This window comes from Ptiloglossa arizonensis, chromosome 5, assembly GCF_051014685.1.
Source record: "Ptiloglossa arizonensis isolate GNS036 chromosome 5, iyPtiAriz1_principal, whole genome shotgun sequence".
NCBI classification, from domain to species: domain Eukaryota; kingdom Metazoa; phylum Arthropoda; class Insecta; order Hymenoptera; family Colletidae; genus Ptiloglossa; species Ptiloglossa arizonensis.
In genome coordinates this window covers 22,687,244-22,701,357 of record NC_135052.1, presented here as the reverse complement: position 1 = coordinate 22,701,357, position 14,114 = coordinate 22,687,244, and the positions used below count along the sequence as shown (strand labels likewise).

Here is a 14,114-nt window from a genome sequence, read left to right as displayed (position 1 = left end):
GGACGTATACCTACTATAATACTTTGGTTATTCAAATAATACTTTGTTATATATAACGTTAAACTTCTCCACACCAAAACATTACAATAAAAATTTATTACTACCATTGTGCAAGAATGTTTCAATAGAAAAAGTGTCAAACTTACAAAGAAATGATTATCTGAAAGAATTCGTCTTTAGTTCACGATAAAAGCTCGTATTCCTTGAAAGAACGTTAAACTTCTCGACACGAAGATATTTAACTAAAAATATTTAACAATAAATCACGATTAAAATTAATTTTCACTATTCTGAAAGAATGTTTCACCATTGAAAATATTGTAAGAATAACTAAAAACGATTTTCTGTAAGGGACAGCAAATGAAATTAATTCGTCGTTCGTGCACGATAAAAGCTCGTATTCCTTGAAAGAACGTTAAACTTCTCGACACGAAGATATTTAACTAAAAATATTTAACAATAAATCACGATTAAAATTAATTTTCACTATTCTGAAAGAATGTTTCACCATTGAAAATATTGTAAGAATAACTAAAAACGATTTTCTGTAAGGGACAGCAAATGAAATTAATTCGTCGTTCGTGCACGATAAAAGCTCGTATTCCTTGAAAGAACGTTGAACTTCGACACGAAGATATTTAACTAAAAATATTTAACAATAAATCACGATTAAAATTTATTTTCACTATTCTGAATTTTCACATTCTAATTCGTCGTTCGTGCACAATAAAAGCTCGTGTCCCTCGGTTGTCGTTCGAGCGCAGAAGTCGAAGAAAAATGTTCCCCGACGCGGTTTCGTCCCTGTTTCTTCTGTCTCGGCGCGTCTCGTTCGTCGAGGTCCGCGTAACAAGGAAATGATGGAAACACAGATATATTGTCCGCGCGGAATCGAGTGTTCCTGTGGTCGTGCATGCACGTGGGTGGCAATCAGGCTTCCGTAGGCCCATTGTGACCAGACCTGTTGCGTTCGTCGTTAATTAAGACCCATCTCCGCGACGATCCACGAGAACCAGTCGTCGTCGAGACTCTTCTCGTTGTGCTCGATCGACGGCTGATACGCGGCAAAAATTCTCTACATTCCACTTGCGTCGAGATCGCATTCGACTCTGTTCGTTATTAGTCGCTATCGATGTACGTACTCGATCTCCAGGAATCGATACACGGATAACGAAGTCTCGAGTCGATGAATAGTCAACCGACAAGGAGTTTACGGTATTGGAGGAGTGATTTGCGTAATGTTCGATAATTGTAACTGTCAGTTATCGATAAGCGAGGCACGGATGGGGAATTTTCTAAGGAATTTTCTAGACAATAGGTGTCTTGTTCGAGAGTATTTTTATAATTGTTTTAACAACCTTTTAGACGTGGAACGACTGAGAAGAATGGATCGATCTAAAATAATTAGTGACTCGTATAATGTTCGAAAATTGAGGCTATTAATTATCAATAAGCGAGAATTTTTTATCGAAGTTGGGTGAATTTAAACGAAGTAAATAAAGAAGACAACGAGTGTCTTATTACAAAAGATTATCAAGAGTGTTTTTTTAATGTTTGTCGTTTGAAAAATCTTGTAAAGTGTGTATTGTTTTTGCAACCTCTCCCTGATACTTTTACACTTGGAACGACCGAGTGGGTCGATTGAAAATAATATACAGTAAGAGAAAGGACCCATCTACTGCCACCTACTCGATTACCGTAACGATAAGTTGTTTCGTTCAAAATACAGAATAAACCTTGCAAAATTATACCTAAAAAAAATTTAATACAGAGGTACAAGTGTATCACAGTACTTGATTTCTTTTTTTGTCGTTAATTTTCTATAAAATGATGAAAATTTTCAAGTTGACCAGAAGAGTGAAAATTACTTAATAACGAAAAATAAATGAAATCATTATTGTAATTATTCAAAAAATATATATCTATGTGGGAAACAACTGGTTAAGTTTGGTGAGACTTATTTCGTTGCTTGAAGGTCGTTTTAAAGAAATTTTGAAATATTAAAGTTCATTAAGGAAACCAAAATAATTTATTTTAAAACATATGTATTATTTAAAATCAATATCATATACGCCTTGTCATATATATTATAGAAAAATTAATTTAACATATTTTGTGTGTGTGTGTGTGTGTAGTACGAAATTATTTGTTTGAAATCTGGATCAAGTACAATTTGCAAGATTTTTTCCTGAAATTGTATTTTAATAATATATAAATGCACACACACACACACACACACACACACAATATGTTAAATTTATTTATGTGTAGTACGAAATTATTTGTTTGAAATCTGGATCGAGTACAATTTGCAAGATTTTTTCCTGAAATTGTATTTTAATAATATATAAATACACACACACGCACACGCACGCACACGCACGCACACACACACACACACACACACACACACACACACACACACACACACACACACACACACACACACACACACACACACACACACACACCACCACCACCACCACCACCACAATCCTCAATAAAATATATATGACATATTTATTTATGATATATATTGACAGAAATTCGATCGTCTAGCCGAAGAGTTACACGGAGCAATGCGCGAGCGTCTATTGTTAATGATCGTGGCACGCACCATCGCGACTCGAATCGTAGTGCAAAAGGGTTAACGACACTCGATCGTGTATCCGAGCGAGAAAATTGAATCGATACCCGAGGCGTTACCGTATCGCGATCGACACCGAACTGGAACGCCGAGAATTGTCGCGAGCCGTTCGAGAACAATTCCGTGGGCTTCGAAGCACCGTGAACTCGCGCGAGGAATTCAATTAGCGGCAACAGTTTTTCGTTCGGTGCGAGTAGAGTGGCGAAGGAAAAAAGGAGAGCACCGATAGGTCGAGCACCGGCGCGATACTGTTCCACGAACAAAACGAACGTCAAGATGGTACAGGAAGCGACCACGCTATCGGAGAAACAGTAAACGAAATTTTTTCAGCTATTAATAAGGACCACGATGCGCGAGCGGCGATAATAGAAAATCACCGAGAGTTACGATCGCTATACGCCAGCTTTCAGTGCACCGTTATGAACGCCGACCGTCGTAAATAACGAACAGCCAAGGCTGAAAATAGCTCCGCGCCGAAGCCCAATGGAACCAACAGGAGTCTCTCGCTCCGCGTCATTAATCACAAGGTACTCTAGGTAAAAGTGTAACCAATGATCGTTGAAAACATGCAACGAAGTTACGATCGTCGTAACTTGAAATGCCTTGAAATGCCTCGAACCACTCGGTCGCGATTCAAATGAAATTACCTAAAATCAATTCGCTGGTCGATTCGTCGACAGGGATTATTTTCATTTGAAATCTCGATCGGGTAAGAAATGATTTTTTAGTTTGTTTGACATCTGGATCGAGTGAGAAATGGTTTTAATTCGTTTGAAACCTCGATCGAGTGAGAAATGGTTTTAATTTGTTTGAAACTTCGATCGAGTGAGAAATGGTTTTGGTTTGTTTGACACCTCGATCAATGAGATATTATTTTAGTTTGTTTGAAGCCTCCATTGTGTAAAAAAATGGTTTTAGTTTGTTTGAGGCCTCGATTGAGTAGAAAATGGTTTTTGTTTGTTTGAAGCCACGATTGAGTAAAAAATGGTTTTAGTTCGTTTGAAACCTCGATCGAGTAATAAATTGTTTTGGTTTGTTTGACACCTCGATCAATGAGAAATTATTTTAGTTTGTTTGAAGCCTCGATTGTGTAAAAATATGGTTTTAGTTTGTTTGAAGCCTCGATTGAGTAAAAAGTGGTTTTTGTTTGTTTGAAGCCTCGATCGAGTAATAAATTGTTTTAGTTTGTTTGACACCTCGATCAATGAGAAATTATTTTAGTTTGTTTGAAAGCACGATCGAGTGAGAAATGGTTTTAATTTGTTTGAAAGCTCGATCAAGTAAAAAATGGTTATAGTTTGTTTGAAAGCTCAATCCAATGAAAAATTGTTATAGTTTGTGTGAAAGCTCGATCAAGTAAAAAATGGTTATAGTTTGTTTGAAAGCTCAATCGAATAAAAAATTGTTATAGTTTGTTTGAAACTTCGATCGAGTTTGTGAAATTTTTACTGTGAAATGTAGGAAAGAAAAGTAATTCGATCGTATAAAAATAATCTTACAATGATATAACAATGTGAAACGATTGATTGTAAACTTGTGTCTTGATTTGAAATTTCGTGTCAGTAATCACCGTGTTACGGGAGTTATGAAAGTTTAAAGAAAAACATATTACAGTAATGCCTTGCATAATGTTCGAAAATCGAGGCTGCCAATTATCAACATGCGAAGCACGTGTAAAGAATTTTTTTCCGGCAGAAGCCTCTGGAAGAAGGCAACGAATTATTTTAAACGACAAGTTTCTTTTTCAAGAAGAAGAACGAATAAAATTTGAAACAAAAATTATGGACGAGCCTCGAACAAGAAACCGAGCAACAAATTTCAAGAATATTTTTCAAGGACACATGTGAGAATACCAATAACACAAATTGTACTTATACAAAAAAAACTTACACAATTTAACAGCCAAAAATACACAATATCCTTAAACATTGAAACAAACTGTCCACATTGTTGATTTCTATTTAAACAAAATTTAACATTAAAAAAAAAAGAGTAACCGTCCATAAAATTTCCGTTAAAAGTTTTTGATAAAGACAACAAAATATCGATTAAAAAGCAGAAAGAAAAATAAAAACAAAAACTTGTCTCCGTTCAAAAATACAAAAATATTATTTTTCCCTAAATTTTGAGACTCCCCCACCCTCGAAAAACCAAGTGCCCCGGGAACGAGGACCTAAATTGCAAAACATTACCACGACCCTGTGTTTATTATTTCCAAGGTTCCCTCCCTTCGATGTTCGTGCTCCCTGTTCCAGGTTCTGGTACCCTCGAAATCGTGGCTTTTCCCGCCGTATCTCTCTCTCTCTCTCTCACCCTTCCCCCGTTCGATTTCTCGACGGTGCGGAAGACGAAAAAAAAAGTGGAGCATCGGATGGATACTACTCTTCAATCGGTTCGGTCCGCGGCGCAACCAAGGAAACAAGAAAGAAACGTGGGGAGAGTAGTGGCAACGTCCCTGAATGAGAAAGCGGTTCGATGCACTTGCCACTCCTTTCCTCCGTCCCCCCTCCGGGCGTCCCTGGTCCGTTGTTCCGTAGACGTGTTGCAACACGAAAGGAACGAGCGTACAGGAGGCAGGATAATGCCAGGACCGTGTATACTACGTGCAACGGACGGAAGAGCGTGGACAAGAACGACTGGGAAACGCGAATGCTGCGGAGAGGGGGTGAGACGGCGGAGAGGGGACGGGCGGGCTGGCGGGGGGAGGGAGGGAGAGATCGAGAAGCTGATTCGAAAGCCCTCCCAGGTGCGGTGCTTTTTGCCAGTTTCATTCGTTCCGTGTGTTCCTCCCGCGACTGTTCCTTCTTTTCCTTCGTGCACGTACGATTCTAATGCTTCGGCACGGCGAAAAAATCCGCCCCTTACGGATTCTATTAAGCTGTCACGACGTGTGCGAATGCATGGAACAAGAACGGCTAGTGTACGGAGCTGTGAAGAATGCCTCTGGACGATGATCTCGTTACGGTGTTTCTTCTTTCCTCCGGGTGTGGGTTCTTGATACTTTGGTGGAGAAAATTGCCCTCTTTCGCGTTCTATTGCGAGGGGCTACGATGTAGTGTACGGTGTTGCAAAGAATGCATCTAAAAGGTAATCTCGAGTGTTCTTTTGTTTCTTGCATCCTATGTATGAAATTGTAATGCTATGATACAGAAAATTGTCCTGTTTTGCATTCTATTATGAAGGATAATAATGGGTACTGTACGGAGTTGTAAAGAATGCTTCTGAACGATAATCTCGATGACTTCTTTTGTTTCTTCCTGCCTATGTATAGAAATGCAATACTTTGGTAGAGAAAATAGTTCTCTTTTGCATTCTTTTGTAGAGGACAACGATGGGTACTGTACGAAGTTGTAAAGAATGCTTTTGAATGATAATCTCGATGTCTTGTTTTGTTTCTTCCTGCCTATGTATAGAGATGCAATACTTTGGTAGAGAAAATAGTTCTTTTTTGCATTCTTTTGTAAACAACAACAATAGGTACAGTACGAAGCTGTAAAGAATGCTTCTGAAAGATGTTTTCGATATAGTAACTCTTCTTTTTTCCAAATATAGGGTTTTAATACTTTGGTAGAGAAAATAGTCCTCTTTTGTATTCTATTACAAAGAACAACGATGAGTACTGTACGAGGTTGTAAAGAATGCTTCTAAACAATAATCTCGAGTGTTCCTTACTTTCTTCTACCTTATATATAGAATTGCAATACCTTGGTAGAGAAAATAGTTCTTTTTTTGCATTCTATTACAAAGAACAACTAATGTGTACTGTACGAAGCTGCAAAGAATGCTTCTAAAAGATATTCTCGATATAGTATTTCTTCTTTTCCCCAAATATAGGATTTTAATACTTTGCTAAAGAAAATAGTCCTCTTTTGCATTCTATTACAAAGAACAACTAACGTGTACTGTACGAAACTCTAAAGAATGCTTCTAAAAAATATTCTCGATATAGTATTTCTTCTTTTCCCCAAATACAGGATTTTAATACTTCGCTAGAGAAAATAGTCCTCTTTTGCATACTATTGTGAAGAACAGCTACGGTCAGAAACGCGAAAGGTTAATACGTAGCCTATGGTGGTGTCGAAGAAACTTCTCCGTCGAAACGGACGGCTTCCTCGACCGCAGACAGTCAAGGATACCATTAATTATTCGTGATTTACGCAGCGACTCGATTAGACGCGAGTCGACGTTCCGAGACGCGAGTCGCATCGGTCCGAAGTCACTCCACTTAAGGGTTAATGGCGCGCAATCAAAATTGTTTATCGCAACGCGCGACGCGCAACGTCGCGCGGCTATCTCCGCGTTATTATCAATAAGTTCGTCTCGAGGAGCAATTCGCCGGGTCTCGTACGACGTTTACGTCCCGATTGCGAGAGGCCTTCGAGGGCTCCTCTCGTTCTCTCGTAAATCATTATTTATGTCGCGCACAGTGGCCGGGTTGTTTGTCCTCGGTTCTTCGGAACGCGGTCCCCTTTCTTCTACGGGACACACGGTACGTCGATCGCCCGGACAAAGATCGTAAGAAATCGATCGCGATCAATGGGCCGGTTTTTCGTGCCACGGCGATCTCTCCTCACCGCTGGATCATATCTCCGACGATCGTGCATCGTGCGTACTTTCGTATCTAATGCGCCTCGATACCGTGCAATCTACAATACGGCCCGACGTGAAAGTTCTGTCCGTCTATAGGTATACTCGGCCTCTCAAAACTGAGAAAAATGAACCTTGGAATGAATCGTGGATCCGCGAACCTTTTGTTTCTTGAGATACAATCGCCTCGAGGGGGCGATTCTTTCCTTCGGGTTAGAAAAACAGAGTTTTTTTTCTTACAGCTTCTATAGCTGTACAACGATTAGAACACACGTGGAAAAGTATTTGTAACGTGGATTATTGTTCGTTACGTTTACATGTTTTTAGACACGGTGAGATTTTGGGAGAGAGGTAGCATGGGTGAAATATAGAAACCATTTTCGCTACCGAAATATTAGAGTTCTATATGCTGGGAGGAAGAAAAGAAAGAACGTATCGAGAACATTGTTCAGGTGTATTCCTTATAACTTCGTACAGTATTTATCGTTCGTCATGATATAATTCGAAAGGAGATGATTTTTTCTATCAGAGTATTAGAATTTTATACGTAGGGAGGAAGAAACAAAGGAACACTCGAAATTATCGTTCAGATGCATTCTTTACAACTTCGTACAGTACCTATCGTTATAGTAGAATACAATAAGGACAATTTTCTCTAATAAAATACTATAATTCTATACATAGGGAGGAAAAAATAAAAGAACACTCGAGATTATCGTTCAGAAGCATTCTTTACAACTCCGTACAGTACCTATCGTTGTCTCTTATAGTAAAATAGAAAAAAGGACAATCTTCTCCAATAAAGTATTATAATTCTATACGTAGGGAGGAAAAAATAAAAGGACACTCCAGATTATCATTCAGAAGCATTCTTTACAACTCCGTACAGTACCTATCGTTGTCTCTTATAGCAGAATACAAAAAAGGACAATTTTCTCTAATAAAATACTATAATTCTATACATAGGGAGGAAAAATTAAAAGAACACTCGAAATTATCGTTCAGAAGCATTCTTTACAACTCCATACAGTACCCATCGTTGTTCTTTACAGTAAAATGCAAAAGAGAACTATTTTCTCTATTAAAGTATTATAATTCTATAGATAGGGAGGTAAAATAAAGGAACACTCGAGATTATTGTTCAGAAGCATTCTTTACAACTCCATACACGACCCATCGTTGTCCTTTACAGTAAAATGTAAAAAAGAATTATTTTCTCTATTAAAGTATTATAATTCTATACATAGGGAGGAAAAAATAAAAGAACACTCGAGATTATCGTTCAAAGGAACTCCGTACACATGATTTTTTTAATTATTATTAAAATTTATCTTTTTATATACGACAAAAGTTTACTTTTGTTACAGTGGAAAGTAAATTACTGACGATTTACAATTGTAACTATGCCTTCGTCAATTTCCTAATGAAACTTTCGCAGAGTATCCCTCATACCATTGAATAAATAAATTAAAAAAAAAATTGACTTATCCCGACTCGTAAAGATGCCCCCAAGAAGTTAAATATTCCCGAAAACGGTTCAAAAGAATCAATTTCTCCCTTTTCGAGTATTCTCGACCCTTTCTGTTGTCGCAGACGCGCTTGCTACACTGTGCAAATTTATTACATTTATTCCATAGGTTAATACGGATTTATTTAAATGCTTACGGATTTATTTGTTTCGTTTATTTGACACGGACGAGGAACGTATGTGAAATTTAATCTGTAAATTAATACATATAACAGTCGCATAACTGCATACGTTTTCCATACGTTTAGCATACATACCTCTCGTATTCGTGCGTGTCATAACTGCATAAAATCGGCATTCCCGGCCGAGTGTTCGGACGATCGAAAGAGCATACGTTTCTCGGCGCGCCGATAACTTTCTACCGCGACGATTTCAGCGGCTAATTAAAAAGAAGGAAGAAGAAGAACGGTATGTCGAATCGTTAACAGGCAAGTAATCGGAAATCGTGGAAAGCGATTAATCGCGGATGGATCGACATCCTCGAGTCAATGAGTCGGCGCATGTTCGACACTGCTTAATCCTCGTCAGGTAGAAACGGACGGAGACCACGCGATACAAAGAGGGTCACGTTCCAGCGGAACGTTGAACGTTAATGCGTATTTTCACGACGCGTTAGCCGCGTTAAGCTTTGAAAGGAACCGTCGAACGAACTTGGAACATAGACACCTGTGGCTGATTCAAAGATTAACGACCTTAGGCAATCCAAGGGCCAGAGGAAAAAACTTTTATTTAATTTTGCTCCCTTCCTTTAATATTGCATTATCGTTTTACTCTCTTCTCGTGTATTACATGAAGATGTATTACTATTTGTTATTATTTTTATTTTATTAGAAGGTCTTTTAATACATGTACCCTATAGTGGAAGATAAATCTTTTTTTTTTTGCTTGTTTGCTTAGTTTTGAGTTTACCAAATTTCATCGTTTATATTTTATAGTCGCAAAATGTGAAATGAAATAAATTGTAAATTGATCGATTTTGAAAGAAAATTAAATTCGTGTATTTTTTAATTAAGTATACGAATAATAGAAGAGCAAAGCTTTTTCAATTGTTACTAAATAATTTAGCAATCTGACATACTATGTTTCAATGTCGACGTTACCAGCTGGTTTAAACATAATTATACAAAGTGCCTCTACAGAAACAGTGTCGTTCAAGTACCTCGATAATTTTTAACGACTTTATCGTGACGATAATTTTTTTCCCCCCCATAAATTATATCTCTGAAATATTTTTAATTTTTTAACAACTTCCTATGTCCTGTAAAACATCAAACGAGACATTTCCTTAAACTTTCCAACGGTTGCATAATTTTTATCGATCTCGAATTTGAAACATCATCGTGCTCGGCCGATGTACCCGAACATCGATCAGGTTTACGTGAAATTTAATGACCGCCCCTTAAACTTTCGAGATCGGCGTTGTACACGGGCTTTTACAATTAAAAAAAAAAATTACCCGGTTTACGAGTTAAATTCCGGCTCGTTAAGAATTGGACACTTTGCAACAGGGAAAAAAAAGGAGGGCACGAGCGACTTGTCGGTAAAAAATCGACGAGACTCGAGCGATTCGCAAAGTCACGTCGAACGGAACCGGTGAAATTTCGTTCGAAGCGGGCTGAAAACGTGGCGAAAAAAAGTTCCGGGGAAAATTGAAGAGAGAGAACGCAAACTCACCCGGCCACCGGCGTCATTTTCAATGCGAGCGCTCTGCTGATGCAAAATCCTGCGCCACCCGTTGCGAACCAGAATTTCACCTTTTGCTGGAACAGAAAAAAAGAGAACGGGTTAGTCAGGAACTGCTCGAAACGGTAGGAGATCGAGAATCGTGATCGATCGTCTCTAAAAACGACACTCGATCGATCAGCTACCGATTATAGCGGATGATTTTTCGGATTAGATCCACCATCGATCGTAACGCAATCACTCGACGTGTTTTAACATATATCGCACGCGTTCGTTCATTTATCGAATATAATGGAATAGATACTTGGTGGGTTGGAAATTGTAGTACGAAGGGAGTGATTATTGGTGAAAAATGTAAGGAAAAATTAGTAAGGGAACATGGGGGTGATTTTAAGTGAAAGATAAGGAAAAAATTATTAATGGGGATTGTATAATAAGGGGGTGGTTCTAAGTGAAAAAATAAGAAGAAATTAGTGAAGGAACGAGGGGGTGATTTTAAGTGAAAAAATTACTAATGGAACGAGGAGTGATTCTAGGTGAAAAATAAGACAAAAGTTACTAATAGAAATTGTAGTCGAAGGGGGTGATTCTAGATGAAAAAATAACACAAAAGTTACTTATAAAAATTGTAATAGAAGGGGGTGATTATTAATGAAAAAATAAAAAGAAATTAGTAACGAAACGAAGGGGTGATTTTAAGTAAAAAAATATGGAAAAATTACTAATAGAACAAGAGATGATCTTAGGTGAAATATAAAAAGAAAATTACTAATGGAAATCGAAGTACAAAGGGATGATTCTAGATGGAAAAATAAGAAAAAAATAATTAACGGAAATCACAGTACAAAGAGGTGATTCTAGGTGAAAAAATAAGAAGAAAATTATTAACGGACATCGTAGTACAAAGGGGTGATTCTAGGTGAACAAATAAGAAAAAAATAATTAACGGACATCATAGTACAAAGGGGCGATTCTAGGTGAAAAAATAAGAAAAAAATTATTAACGAAAATCGTAATACAAAGGGGTGATTCTAGGTGAGAAAAGAAAAAGATGTCTTTTAACAGTTCCTCATCTAATGCTTTATTTTTGAGAGCATCGTTCAAATTCTTTTATCGAGGGACAAATGTGTCGTTTTAAATGGGTGTTACTGTAATCAAACTGTGATCAATCAAAGATCGATCAAACTGAATTCAATTACATTGAATCAATATCATCGTTCGAGCTGAAGAACGTAAACATTATTGGAAATGATTTGGTACGTTTTATCGAGGTACAGACGCGTCGTTTTAAAGAGATGTGACTATAGTCAAACTGTTGTCCATAAACGAGTGTCAGAACCCAATTACATTGAATCAGTATCGTCGTTCGAGCTGAAGAACGTAAGCAGTAGTGGGGATGATTTGGTACGTTTTATCGAGGTATAGACGTGTCGTTTTAAAGAGATGTGACTATAGTCAAACTGTTGTCCATAAACGAGTGTCAGAACCCAATTACATTGAATCAGTATCGTCGTTCGAGCTGAAGAACGTAAACATTATTGGAAATGATTCTGTACGTTTTATCGAGGTATAGACATGTCGTTTTAAAGAGATGTAACTATAGTCAAACTGTTGTCCATAAACGAGTGTCAGAACCCAATTACATTGAATTAGTATCGTCGTTCGAGTTGAAAAACGTAAATATTATTGGAAATGATTCGGTACGTTTTATCGAGGGACCGACGCGTCGTTTTACCGAGGAGTTACCGTAACACGAAGATCTTCGATTCGTTGTGAAACGCTCGTAAGCAGAAGGAAATACGACGAGCGCGTGAAAGCGAGTGTGGAACGTCGAGGCGTCGAGGCGTCGAGCGTCGGGGCGTCGAGCGTCGGGGGACGACGTCTCGCGAAAAATGAAAAGGAGCACCGATCGACTTTCATTTCCTCTTTTTACGATATTTCCCGCGCAGACGGTCCATTTGCTCGCGCCCTCTTCCAAAAGTCGCTCTCCGAATTTTCACGCTCCGAATGGAACGCGTGTCGCCGACGAAAGGGCCGTCCAAAGTAACGGGATAAAAGGACGAACGAGGAGAAAGAATCGGGAGCAGTGTTTCCAATCGGCTTCTTCCCAGTGACCTGGAAATACGACGCAAGAAAAGGATCGACTCGCGCGCACAATGCACGACGAGCGTAGAAACGCGAGCGGACTAGCGATGGCTGTAACACCACGGTGCAACTATTATGGTTCTGGGCACGAATTCGCCAATCTTTTCCCTCGCTACTCATAGTATTCGTGGTGATTTCGAAATCCATACACCGGAACTTGCACAATATTTTACGAAATTTTTCGAAGAAAAGAAAGTGTTCGTACAGCGTCATCTTTGTGACTAGGTACTATAGGGGGCTGGTGAGTTGGCGAATCTAACAATAAGTGAATATTGTTAGTTTCTTTTTCATCGGGATAAATTCTAAGTTACAATTTCCAGAAATTCTAATTTTTTTTTTTTATAATATTTTCATCCGGAGAAACTTTGAATAATTAAAATTTTCGAAAACTATCTTCTTTATGTTTTTGAACGCTATTATTTTTATGTGGATAAACTCTAAATTATTATAATTTTCAAAAACTATAATTTTTATGTATTCTTACGCTACTATTTTTATCGGAGAAAATTTTAAATAATTACAATTTTCAGAAACTATCATTTTTATATTATTTGAAGCTACTATTTTTATCGGAGAAAATTCTAAATAATTATAATTTTCAAAAACTATAATTTTTATGTATTCTTATGCTACTATTTTTATCGGAGAAAATTCTAAATATAATTCTCAAAAACTATAATTTTTATGTAGTGTTTCGCTACTATTCTTATCGGAGAAAATTCTAAATAATTACAATTTTCAAAAATTATAATTTTTATGTTTTCTTACACTACCCGATGCTATGCCTATGCTTTCATCGGAAACTAGAGCACTGAAACGTTCCGCTCGCCAATAATATACAGATCTCAGTACTGCAGAATAATACCAGCTCTCTATAATACACATATTATATTATGGTTTGCGATCAAGACACAAATATAGTCTAATTGTCGATAATATTTAGGATTGCCATTAGTATCGCATTAGTACAAGATGCAATAATCAATAAAATTAAAGGAGGAAAAGACAATCAAGTACTTACTATATAATGTCACAATATAAAAAAGAGTTAGGCAAAAAAAAAAAAGAAACAGAAAAAAATATTTATGGTTATTCACACACGTGTTAGAACCGCGTTTATATCATTTCACACGTTTAGCAACTATACCTTAAAGAGTGAAACCAGACAAAGTTGTATTAATTTTTTCATTTCCACACAAGTTGCATAGTAAGATTAATTAATACTCCATCTCACAATTAAATATCTAATTAATTTATTTTTTACTATCAGTTACTTTGTATCTATTCACACGTTTAATAACTATGCCTCAAATAATTAAACTAGACTATGTAACTATAAATCATTATTACTAAATAATAACATTTTACAATATCAATATTAATTAAAATTGTATTAATTATTTCATTTCCACACAGGTTGCACGGTGAGATTAATTAATACTCCATCTCACAATTAAGTATCTAATTAATTAATTTTTTACTATTAGTTACTTTGTATCTATTCACACGTTTAATAACTATGCCTCA

The 14,114-nt window shown here is 37.1% G+C and overlaps 1 protein-coding gene across 2 annotated transcripts in view; it reads right to left on the bottom strand.

The window, feature by feature from the left end:
* The window catches only part of Fng (Fringe glycosyltransferase), a 185,126-nt gene that overhangs the window by 35,334 nt on the left and 135,678 nt on the right, over nt 1-14,114 (bottom strand). For both annotated transcript variants that reach the window (XM_076311599.1, XM_076311600.1), the window contains exon 6: nt 10,434-10,519. In XM_076311599.1, coding sequence (XP_076167714.1) covers nt 10,434-10,519 — 86 coding nt within the window. The remainder of the gene's footprint in view (nt 1-10,433; nt 10,520-14,114) is intronic.